At 39.6% G+C, this 13,145-nt stretch overlaps 1 protein-coding gene across 9 annotated transcripts in view; it reads right to left on the bottom strand.

Moving 5' to 3' along the window:
- Positions 1–13,145, bottom strand: part of ESRP2 (epithelial splicing regulatory protein 2) — a 112,351-nt gene that overhangs the window by 53,022 nt on the left and 46,184 nt on the right. For 3 of the 9 annotated variants that reach the window (XM_084644232.1, XM_084644234.1, XM_084644235.1), the window contains exon 16: positions 4,091–4,202. The exons of the other annotated variants lie outside the window; for them this stretch is intronic. In XM_084644232.1, coding sequence (XP_084500358.1) covers positions 4,113–4,202 — 90 coding nt within the window. In that variant the 3' untranslated portion in view covers positions 4,091–4,112. The remainder of the gene's footprint in view (positions 1–4,090; positions 4,203–13,145) is intronic. 9 annotated transcript variants of the gene reach the window in all.

The raw sequence follows: 13,145 nt of genomic DNA, 5'->3' as shown, positions 1-13,145 counted from the left end.
CTTCCATCGACTAAGTTGCATCTACACCACGGACTAGGTTGGCATAGCTACAGCACTCAGGGGCATGAATTTGTCACACCTCTGAGCGCTGTAGCTATGTTGACCTAAGTTTGAAGCGTAGACTAGCCCAAGACAGAAGAGGTATAAAATTTAGTAAATGATAGGCCAAGCAAGGAAGGAAACCTCAGCCTGCAGTGAAGTATGCTTTTGCTACCTGGCTTATTGGCCAAGAAAAACAGAAAGAGGACTATTAAAGCAGCATGAATACTAACCCAAAAGGAAAAAAAGGCAGACAGTGACACCAGAAAGGGAAGTGTGGGTAGAACAGCATGAGAGGAGAAGATGCATGAGAATTAACAGAACTAAATTATCCCCCAAAGCCAGAGAAGTAAAAGTTGTAGTACTTCAATTGAATCAAAAGGAACCTTTGTTAATATGCAGGGAAGGGGGCGGAAAGAGTAGTGGGAAATGAGACCATTTTGTCAGTGTAGTTAATTTACGTGGGGTGAAACACGGGCCCTGGTATGTTCTAGGATTTAACCTCAAAGTATCAAGTATAAAATCCACTCAGCCGATGTGCCCCAGCTTGTCTGTGCCCCCATACCAGACATCCTGGAAGCCCTTGCAAGGGTAAATTTGGAAATCTCATTTGTATATTTGATTTAATAAATCTGAACCAAGTTAAGAAATCAAAAGTTGAAGCAGCAAAAACTCTGAATACAAGAGATTCATTTGCTGGAAACTTAAGCTGGGGTCAACTCATTGCCAGAAAGAACACAAACACTTGGTAAGTTAGAACACCACACCGTTTAAAAAAATAAATAAATAAATAAATAAAAGAGAGCTCAAGTTTAATACTTGCTTTGTGGAGTCTATATCCTTCAGATTTAAAGAGGAAAAACATTCACAGCCCCCCTGCCCCCGCCAAAAAATGAAGCTATCATATATGCTTGTTACAGTAAAAGAAATGGCAAAACGCTCACTTTTTGGTTACCTCCCATACTAGTTTCTCACCAACTTTATATTCTGACATGTAGAAGTAAAGCCAGCACATACCAGAACTTCACTCACCCAACTGCTTAGTAGGCAATAAAAGCAGTCTTAAATTATAAGCAACAAATCATGTTAGGAACTAGAGGTACTTAACAGGGCAGTTAGCACAGACACTATTAGATCCATATACTGATACATTTCTCCCTCCAGAAACAAGGTGAATTAGGAAAGCAGCATGCCAAAAAATCTTCAGGAACCTTAAACATAAATTTCTGTAAGAAGCCCAAGTTAGGTTTAGAAATCAGCTTTATAGATTTCAGATTACTAATGCACTTAAAGAGGAAGAAGCTCTTCATTTGGGTAGAACCACTGACAAAATTATATTGGGTCTGTTTTATATTGGGTTCTGCACCTACATCTGTGATTGCTAACCTCTGGCAGATTAAGTCACGGCTACAGTATATTGGGGTCAGTCAGTCATGAGTGAGTTTTATTCTCCAGACCCAAATGCAATGGGAGCATATGGGAAGCATGGTTACACCACTGAGCACAGGAGACAGCAAAAAGCATTTCCTTAGCAGCTTTGGTTTTTAAATCAATGTATGAGATAGGATGCCTTTAAAAAAAATAATGTAGTTATGATAATCGAGCATGTGCTCCCCACCCCCCAACCCCTCTTTTTTTGAAACAAGCAATATCAGTAGCAGGAAACTCATTTAAAAACCTGTATGGAAGGCTAACAGAACAGGCTGCAGGTGCTGCAAGAGGCAGAATTGCCTATGTTTGATTAGCTCTTTTCCGAGCTCATCTGTGTTCACTTTAACACACTAACCTGTGGTTTTAATCTAGATGCCTTAAGTAAACGTATTAATTTTGGGAATTACGGCTGAAGATTCATTCAGAGGAGGGGAATGATATACACCTCTACCCCGATATAACGAGACCCGATAGAACATGAATTCGGATAGAACGCGGTAAAGCAGCGCTCCGGGGGGTGCTGGGCTGTGCGCTCCAGTGGATCAAAGCAAGTTCAATATAACGCAGTAAGATTTTTTGGCTCCTGAGGAAAGCATTATATCGAGGTAGAGGTGTACTCACACATCATGGCAAATATTTATTCTCTCTGGTGGTTTGCACCAGAGATGTTCATACCTCAGTACCCGAGGCTGCATAAAGTTACACCACCACTCATTTTGTAGTCTGTTAGTCTGAGAGAACTCAGCTCCCATCAGGCTGTAGCAAGGCCCAGTTCCTAACCCCATTTTCCAGAGGACATGAGTGAAACACAAGAGGGGGTGAATAACTTGCCCAGGATCACAGAGAGTGAGTGTCTATGTATCTGCTCAGAATGAACCAGAGATTCTCCTGTCCCCGCTCTTTTAAACACTATACCACAGTGCCTTCAGATGACTTACTCCCCAACAGGTGTGATATTTTCAATGCCACAGCCCTTATAGTGAAATCACACGGACATGAATGCCTTGATACAAATGGCTTACAGAAAAGCCACTCTAAGCTAATGACCAGATAACTCAACTCTTTGTAAGTCATCTATTTCCAAATGACATTATACATATGGGGGGGGGGGGCCCCGCAGGACTAATCAGTAGGATTTTTAAAGGGGCGAGACTTCATATTATGGAAGTCATTAATACTTTTTAGGTCATATTAGAATTATGCATTACAACCACACAAATGCCAAAATTCATTATTGTCATTACAATTAATATCAAGGCAGAGGCATAAAGTTTTGTCACTTGTTCCTGCGCTGAAAAAACTTGAACATTAGCGGAACATTTAAATGCATAATTTAAAATAGGGCCATTTGATCTCTCAAATGATTGCTTTGGTTTCCTCTTCCAAAAAGTATTAGAATAATTATTTTTAAAAATAAATCTAAGCGTCTTTAGAAAGAAAAAAAAAGTTAGCTAGCTTAGTATTTAAGATTCAGGAGCAAACTTTTTACATGGGAATGAAGCAATACAAAACTTAGTGCTCTAGCATTCAGCAGAGGGCCTGTACAAAGCTTAGAGACCTAAGGGCTTAAGAGGTTCAGGTCTTGGGGTTGGCCCTGGACAAGAGTGAATTTCATCCTGAAGAAGTAACCAAAGTTTCCAGACTCCAGGGATAAACTGCCTCCCTCTCCTACTTTGTTTTCTTTTAGTTTCTGAAGTTGTTCTACTCATACTGCTAAATCAGGGAAATACTTTGAACCTACAGCATAATAATAAAGATATCTTAATATTGCTTTGTGCCCTCAAATTGCACAATTTTGTCTATAACTATATGCTCTGTTTTTTAATATGTTCATTGAAGGATTTAGTAGTTCAATCAATATCCATTACACTTTTCAAATGTCTGTTACCTTTACTACATGTGAATGATTCACAAGAAGTCCCAGCTCACAGGCCAAAGTGTAAACGTGTATTGGGGAAGCCGGGATCAGACTGCAATGGACGACTGGGATAGTTCACCATTAGCAAGTTTACTCACACATATAAAGAAAACAAACACGCTTATTGACAGAGCAACATTCCAGACCAATTCTAAGGAATGGGGATCTCACTGGTGCGAAGTGAGCAGGAGATATCAGAGAAGCATTCATTTCTAGACAACTTTACAGTGTAAGAAAGATGGAGAAAGGTGGGGGGGGTTGTTTTTTTTTGTTTTTTTTTTTTAAAGGACTGTCTTCCTATTTTTTTTTTTTTTTTTGAAGTAAAGGTTAGAAGAAGTTTTCTTGCTATGTACAACAAACAAGAATAAAAGCCCTGGGTTAAAAGCCTCACATGGAGCACTCAGCAAACGGTAATAAACCACTGTGAAAGTTTAACAGCAATGTCTTTGCACAAAGCCAAGTTGTCACATAACCTCCACCATTTAAACCACTTTTGTCCCATCAGCCACAGATCACAGGAGTAGCCTCAGTTTCACCAGATTAGTTGATTTTTTTTTTTTTTAAATAGGACAGGAGCAGGGAAGGTTAGAGCAAGGTTCCCAAACACAAGTTAGGAAGGAAAAACAATCTCCACATCACCAAGCCCTTCATTTCCCTTCCCGTTCACCATTGGAGACCCAGCTTCTGCCAGTCCCATCTTACCTTCTTTAGAAGTTACAAACAGTTACAAACAGACCCACTCTTTCGGTGCTTGTAACACACTCCTTGCTTGATCGTTCAGCTGAATAAGGCCATTGTAGTCATCAGGTGCATACTACAGTACAAGTGTGATACACGATAATCAGCAATAGAAGGAACAGTTTTTGTACAGCAAGCCACACAGACTACATTTGCAACCTTAATTAAGAGCATCAGCTACAGTAACTGGCAGGAGACAAAGTGAATTTGACACACACAGCTTATATGCAATCACTAAAATACATTACTTGAAGAGTTGGTTGGAGGTAGGTTTATGGAAGAAATGTGGGGGAGATTATATACTGCATATAGTAGCTTTTTGTAATGCAAGTCTTCCTTAATAAGGAAATTTAAACAATCAAATACCCTTTCCTTCCTTAATATTCATAGAACAACAGCATGTAGATATTGAGAATTATGTGCCAGGTAACAAAGTCTACATATCAGAGAGCTATACTATGTTACAGCAGAGAATCTCACAGGGATTGGAGAGCATGCTTTCTAGACTGCACAAATTGACATGAGGAGAGGAAGAAGAGACCAAGGTCCGAATTCTGATCTTGCTTACAGGGGTGCAAATAAGACATTAACTCCACTGAAGTAGAGAGTTACACTGATGAAAAGCCAGCATGAGGCGTTGTCCACACACAAAAGCCAAAGTTGTACCTCTGTGCCTAACACCAGCATAGCTAAAACCATACAACTTCCACAGGTGGATGCATTTATACGGGTATAAAAGTGCTTGCATAGGTATAGCTAGGGTGACCAGATGTCCTGTTTTTATAGGCACAGTCCCGTTTTGGGGAACTTTTTCTTATATAAGCACCTATTACCCCTCCACCCCCTGTCCCGTTTTTTCACAGTTGTTATCTGGTCATCCTATGTATAGCTTACCCCCATACAGGAAGGGGAATAAGCTATACCAGTTTAAAGCACTTTTATAGTGATATAAATGAGTCCACACTGGAGTTGTGCCAGTATAACCATTTTGGTAAAAAGAAAAATCACATCCCTAACCAATAAAGTTATACCAGTACAAAATAGGGTTGCCAGCCCTCCGAGATTGTCCTGTCATTGATTATGTCAGGTGATGAAACCTCCAGGAACACGTCCAACCAAAATTGGCAGCCCTAGTACAAAAGCTGTGTATAGACTAGGCCTAAGAGAGAAGAATCAGGTCAAAGATCTTAACCATGCACAAGAAGTGCTTGCTGTTACAGGGGATGGTGCAAGTCTGTGTCTAAAGTCATAAAACAGATCTTGATTGGTGAGACCAAATGCTGGTTTATACAGAATCTCTCCAGAAGCACACATACTGGAAAGAAACAAATCCCAGAGAACACCTGAATATGTTGTGGAGACTACTAGAATGGTTCATGCTACTTTGCAGCAAAGAGGTACGCAAACCCAGTTTACATTATGTCCTTTCTGCAGTAAGAAGCAGAATTTTCTTTTTTGAAATGGCTTCCTTTACATGCATTGGCACATTACACTATCCCCAAGCACACAGGGTTCTATTGCTATGCCGCCCTTTGTTTCTTTTGATACGGAAAATGTCTCCTGCCAGTTTATAGGGAAGAATAAATATTGTATTTATAAAAGAAAATAAAAGAGACATTTTATAGCCACCTACAGTGAAATTTAAAGAACTCGTAATACACCTACTACACAGAGCAACATCCAAGAGCCCAAAAACCATAAGAGAAAGAACCCCCACAATCTTCACTACAGATTTCTAACCACCTTCACATCTAGACCCACTCCGTTAAGTACAAACGTAAGAAGTTTTTTCTAGATAGTCTCTACCAGGGCAACCAGGCTGTGCAAATATTAATTATCAGCTACCAGACCTGCCCTTGAAACCAATCTACAAAAAGTAAGTTTGTTCTTTGGAAGGAATGTCTCAATATAGTACATACTTTAGATACTATAGATTATCAGCAGATTTACAGTAGGGAAAGCTCTGTAGCCTCTAGTGAGTATTTTTTTTTAAAAAGGTACTTGATATGCATAAGCAACAAGAAAAGCAAGGAATGGAAAAATTACAGTATCAGAAACAGCAAGAAGAGAGATTGGTATAAAACATGAGCTCAAGCGTGCAGGAAACTTGAATAACTATTGTGTTTGGTTTTTTTTAAAGAGTTGTTTATTTAAAGGACAGACATAAGAGGAGAGATTGTATTAAGTTAATTAAACAGAGGTTATGGAATAGTAAATGCTTCTGAACAGCTCCAGGTTAAAAAAAAATTACAAAGTCATTATTGTAAATCAAGTTAGGGAAATAATGCAATAGGAGAGGTCATACAAGAAACTGTCTCTAGTGAGAAAATGACAGCTACTCCAAACTACTTGAGATAGAGCATTAAATGAATGTTTCAGATGTTGGCTATATTTCAGAAGCCTCCTAAACCAGCAAGGAGGAGGTACACCACTATTAGACTGGATGACCAAAAGTGGAAGAACCTGAAGTCAGCTCAGGTGTCCAAAGTGGAATTGCAGTGTTACTAGCTTTGAATGCAGGGACATGTCATTAGTATTAAGCCTCTTAATTTAGGCTCAGTACTTGTGCTTTACCAGTCCCCTACCAACTTGAGATTGTGAAATAATTATACAACAATGTAAAAATGCACTATGCCAGAAGTCATCCAATGCCACGTATTGTACTGATGACAAAAAGCAACATTACGTAGGTCAAACTCAGAAGCAGACAGCTCAAAAACTACTGCCAAACCCCATTTCCTGCTGTTGAAAAGCTGTCATGTTCAATAACATGTTCTTTGCCTTTATTCATTCATATAGGCAAAAGGTGAAATTTTCAAATAATTCAAAAATTCTGCTTCCATTACAGTCAATGGCAGATAAGCCAGTTTGAAAATCCCAGATAAGATAACCAGCTGTGAACTCATAGAACTGGAAGTCATTTTGAAAAGCTTTATAAATCCAGTGACATATCAAATTTGGCCTCAGCACATCTAACCTGAATATAGATGTTGCACTTTCAAAGACATTCTCTTCAGTGGGCATTCTCTTTTCACTCACTCAGAAAACTGGAAGTTTCTGAGGAGAGTTTATTCTCAACTGCACAGCAGCAGCGGCTGACCCCTGTTATTCAATTATTCATCGACAAAACAAGCATCTATTGAAAATGTTTTTTCGTCAACCAGTGTCTCTTTTTCCTCTGTTTGACAGAACAGTCTTGTTTATTGATACTGATGAAGCGGAGGGAGCTGCTTCTTAGATAGATTGATTTTTCCTTTACATTTTCCTTAAGTCAGGGACAAAGTGATTCCTTTTTCACCCTGAGGTGCCTATCAAGTCCAGCTGAAGTTAGTGGGGAGAGGCACAAGAAAAGAGCCAAGAAGAGGCTGCACGCACATCACCACTGTGGGGTTTCTTTAAAGGGTTCCTCATTTGATCCTGATCTCAAGGGCAGCAGGAAATGGTACTCTGCGTGCCCCCCTGTGCTACGGGTCTCCCAGTGGGTAGGTAGGATTGGAGCCAGGTATGGAGTAAAGTTTGCACCAAGATGGTAGCTTGGCAGCAGAAAGTAATGCAAAGCAATAGCAAGTGGTGGATCTTTACGGGCTAGAAAAAAAATGGCAAGATACACTGCAGAGTGGCCACGAACAAAAGACCAAGAACAGGTGAAAAATGCATCTGGTAGGAATAGAGTGCTGGTACCGAGGGGAGCGGATGCTCAGTAGCGAAGCTGGTTTGAATAGAGGAAAAAGGTCGATCCTTTTAGCAAGCAAAGATAAGGCTGAATCATTTTATATCGGAGCAGGATCAATCTCTTATTGACTAATGAGACTGATAGTAGGATTTTCCCATTGAAAAATCGCTGTCAGAAATCTAGATTTATGAAGGCTGAGGGAGGAGGTAACAACAACCCTGTTTGACCAAATCAAGAGGATTTCCAGACTCAGTGGGTCTTTTCTAGTGTCCTAATATGAACTGGCAAAAACGTAAATGTAAGAGAGAGGAAAAAAAGTTAATCCATCCCTTGGGTGTCAGAGGTTGTTAAGTTCTGTCTCTCAGGTACATACTGTTAAACGAGTAGAGTTCTACAATTACTTGATCCTGCACTCTACATTTAAAGACATTCTTGTACCATTGTTTCCTTCTCTCTGCTCCATGTTCATCTGTTTTCTTGCAGTTCCTCAGTTTGAGGGTTTTATGGCTTTTGAGTGGCAAGTTACAGCATCGTAAGTAGTACTTCATGTTCCAAGGGAAAGTTGAACCAAGAGTTGCAAACGCATGTGCCATCTAGGTGGCCTCACCTCTCCCTCACTAGCAGTAACCAAGGGGCTATTACTTTTGCTGGTTTACCTCAGTCCATCCCAAGAGTCACATTCTCTGCCTGAAAAATATTCCCTCTACTGTTTCAAAGGTTAGTTTGATACACGATATATAAGGAATACCACAAGCGTCCTTCACACAGCTCTTCCAACATTTACTAATTTCTGACTTGCAATAATTCTGCTGTGCTAGCCTATCATCTTATGCAGAGATCACCTGTGCTGCTTCCTGAGGAGATCATGCTGCTTTTCCACTCCTTTCCTAAAAACATGCATTTGAACCTAAATCTTTAGAAGCAAAAAGTTAGTGCACTCCTCTCACCACGTTACTAGCCCTACCGAATTCCATTCTCCCCTCACCCTATGTTAGTGCCTCTGCGAGTATCTACCACCTAAACAGGAATAAGGGCTTGGCTACACACGGTTTGTTCATTGGTTTAACTAAATGGTTTAGAAACTGATTTTAGTTAAGCCCTAAGGGAATAGGGAAATTAAGGGGAAACATAATAGGAGCTAAGAATAGTTTCCAGCTAGAAAGGAGGTACAACTTGCAGCCTTTCGAGGCAAAATGGCCACTTCAGGGATGCAGCTGCAGCAATTCTATTCTGGATTTACTGGGCTAGTCATCAGAAGAGTTTGCTAGGAAAGCCTCCTCTGAAAATGTGAGCCCACACCAGAGAATAGGTCCTAGGGAGGGGAGGAATCCCTAAGTGACTGAGACTGATTCAGTCTAGATGTATTTGGTCTTGAAGCAAAGTGCCATAATACAGCAGCAGAGACAATCTTAAATGTTTGGTGGAAGAGGTAGTAAAGGAGGGACCTGTATCATTCCAATTACATCCCATCACAATAGTGGTGCCATTTAACTGTATTGCTTAAAGTGTGACAAACAGCTAGTTGACAGCAATGGTAAACAGCAAAATTTACTATCCCAATTTTTAGAGAGGTTCTCTCCTTGCGGGCAGTGCTTCCAACTGAAAGATCAATCTAAATTCAGAACCAAAGCAGTACATGTCTGTGAGCTATGACTGTGTTCCATTTTAGAGGGGGAAAAGTCATACAATATTGTCTACTGCTTGCTAGCTTGCCTGCAAAGCTATGCTAAGTGAAACTATCTCCCACTCCCCCCCCCCCACACTACTCCCTCCCACCCCCACCCCAGAAGGTGTTGTGACTAGAATTGGCAGCTAGAGGATGCAACAGACATGGATGAAGAAGCTATCCCCCCCTAGGACTGTGAAAGGTGTCAGATTTCAAAAAGGACCCATAGAAAACAGAGAATACTTTCTTTGTTCAAAAATACATTTCAGGCAAAGCTTAATCCAGGGGAAGTCAGCAACAGTGAAGTCTGCTGTCCTGGTATTAGAGAGAGAGGAGTTGTTAAAGCTCTTGGAATTTTGCCATTCGTCCATTTCCCCCACCTCCTCATTACCGCTTTTTTTAAAAAAGCACTTAGCCTTGAATTCTGTGTCTATGAAGAGTCAGAGAATAAATACATTGCAAAACCCTCTATAGCTACATATGAGGAATGGTATACATAAACCCAGTATAGGTTTAAATGATATTCATTTTATTTTAAACCTATCCCATATAAAAACAGTAAAACAGGCACCAGGTTTCCACCCTGGCCCTGTTTCAGCAAGTAGGGACTAAAACTCTCACAAGCTTTAAGCAAGTTTCAAATGTTGACTGCAATCCCTCAAATTCAGTCTTCCCAGCTCATATCATTTCTGACTGTAGTTCTGAATGAAACACAATGCTTGAGTGAACAGGACTACACTGACATCCAGACTAACTGGGTTGATAAATCTGCTTTCTGTTCCAGAGTATCACAATTCTATTAACGGCACACACACTCTTATGAAAGTAGCAAACATCAAAAGCTTGGATTATTCTTGGAGTCTTGGAACATTCCCCTTAATCTCATTGGTTCAGTTAGTGAGCATGAGAAGACTAATTAACCACTAAGCAAATGTAAGGATAAAGTGTACAACACACAGCAGATTTAGCAAGTACATGTTACATAAAATAACTAAAGAAATAGCGGCAAAAAGTACCTTTGCTTACTTGGTATGTATTTATCCTTGCATAAAAACATCACTGTGTGTCTGCAAGTGCTGATGGCTGTTCTCCAAATCATTCACTTACCATTTACTTAATTCCTCTCAGCTTTAATAGTGTTTAGAGTGTTCTGCTGCAGTGACCTAACTGTACAATTTGCTAGTGCTGAATATAATCAACCACCTAGGTTTCCCCTATTCCTTCTCCCTGACAGAGACACAGTTTCAGGAGCTGAAAAGCGGATTTTTATTATTAAAAATAAATTCCAGAAATCCAGTTCTCCTTGAAATAGACGATTTTCAAGTTAGGATAGGAGCTCGCAGTAAATATCCAGACTGACTCATAGTCCTCCTTCAAATCCCTCCAAAAATTTTAACAAATGATTAGGGAGCTGATGTGTGGAGACCACTGCCAATCATGTTGACCTGTATGGTCTCATTATTTCCTTGTGTTTCCCCATCTGTCTTTCTAGATCCTCCTATTGTTTCTTGTCTTATACTTAGGCTATGTCTACACTACAGACCTTACAGCGGCGCAGCTGATAGTGCTGCAGCATAGCGTTGTCCACACTGGCTCTTGTGTCAGTGAAACTTATGTCAGTCAGAGGGGTATTTTTTTTTCATGCCTCTCACCAACAAAAGTTTTGCCAACAGAAGTGCTAGAGTAGACAGTCTTAGACTGTAGCTATCTGTGGTAGAGACCATCTTTTTGTTATCTGTACAATGCTTAGCACAGTGGCCTCCTGGGCTATGATGGGATCTCCCAGGATTCGCTGCAATACAATAATTAGAAGCTACATCATGAATTATTGGATGGTAACGTGCTAGCATTGAACGTTAAACGTTCACAAGCGTATTGCACGTTGCAGTACAAGAGAGAGGGTTTTTTCAAGCATCTCCAAAGACAATTATATTAACTGCTCTGTAGATTTTTTTTGTGAGGTTAACTGAAAGCATCATGAATGTTTAACTGTGATGGAGGAATTCTTAACTTAATTAAAAAAATCATAGGAGCATCTGATGGTGCTGTAAGGATTAAGCCAATACTGATAGCCAAACTGATGAAAATATTGAATTATAATTTTAACACTATCTACTGTTGGAAGCATGTACTGATGTTGAGACCAGCTTGTTCAAGCACATGGTAAGCCAAGAGTATCTCTGTTAGGAGGCAGGTCTGGTGTGAAAGCTGCTTTCAGTTAAGTAGCAACGTGTGCATACATGCAGTACATGAAGCCCTTGAAGACCAAAGAGATTCAGACAAGGAAACAGCAGAAAATAAATAAAACTTAATTCATCCCTTTCAGACAGGAATACACAAAAGATAAAAATCACCCTTTGTTCTCAGCATCTCAGATCCAATTTCCGTGTCCACTGAAAATCAACTTCAATTATTTTCACAAAGGGATTAAGATCATACCCATGCCAATGGTGGTTAACAAGGGCTCACTTTATAAAGGACCAGAAGCATCGTTCAATACATCCTCTGGGTAGCAGTAGAAAGAGAAGAAATGGGGGAGTGGGGGAGGGAGGGAGGAGATAACATTAGATTTTCTTACCAGAGACAAAATACTGTCCCAACACAATAAGTCATCAGACCTTTTACTTACAAAAGTATTTTTCCAGATTATTGCAGGAGTGAATGTGTGCATGGGCGTGTGTAAATTAAAAAAACCCTGGACTAGCACATGTATCATGTAGTGCTTTCTCAGCTCCTTTACAAGACTCTAAACCCTGATCTACTCAAGGCAGCATCTTCTAAAGACTTAATTAAATCAGTCACTCTTTGATCAGCAGTAGCCAATGACAGTAAAATGCATAAACTTTTAAATATCTTGCTGTGTTCCTCACCTCATAAACTCTAAGAAAGATAATTCAACTGGGCAAGTGATGAAAAACACACTTGCAACCAGCTCCTTAAATGTCATGACTAAGCTTCACTTTTAAAAGTATTTTTGGGTGGAGTAGGGTAGGTATTTATTTCTTGTGACCAGGGAACAGGTTAAAGTAGGAGTATACATCTAGTTCTGATTCATAAACACATTCCTATACATTTAAAATTTTTAAATGTGCCACACACACACACACACACTTTAAACTACCTTCCATTTAAGGTGATGGAAAGGGGCAAATTAAGCAACAGAACTGAAACCTGTATACGATAAATATAAGATTTAGTTAATAACACCCAGCTATCAGAAGTGGAAAGTTCACTGATCCACGAACAATTCCCTGTGCAGTCCCATCCACGGATGGGGGCAGGTCTAATTTCACATATTTTCTTGTTACTTTTCCACCTGAGGTTTTGATGCAGGACATAATTCTACATTCTCAAAATAAAATCTCATGTTAAAAGCTAGCAGGGAAAAAATGAAAAATAAAAATAAATTTAGTTTTAAAAAGTTAATTAAAATCAATAGAAATGAAGTAGTAGTAGCTGAAGAGTCACGGTCACATCTGAAAAAACAGGTACACATCACTTCAGTTTGAACTTCTCCTTAGAAGAAAATTTCTCAGACAAAGCGAAAAACACAGCTGATTAGAAAAACAGTAAGATGAATTTCTTAGCAGAATTTACACAAAATTTACCCAAGAGTTTTGTGATTTTGAAGCCATTAATTCCCCAAACTGTGCAAAATTCTTTCTGAATTGGCAAGACCA

This window comes from Lepidochelys olivacea (assembly GCF_965140295.1).
Source record: "Lepidochelys olivacea isolate rLepOli2 genome assembly, chromosome: 12".
NCBI classification, from domain to species: Eukaryota; Metazoa; Chordata; order Testudines; family Cheloniidae; genus Lepidochelys; species Lepidochelys olivacea.
The sequence above is the reverse complement of the archived record's forward strand: the minus strand, read 5'-3'. Positions and strand labels throughout refer to the sequence as shown.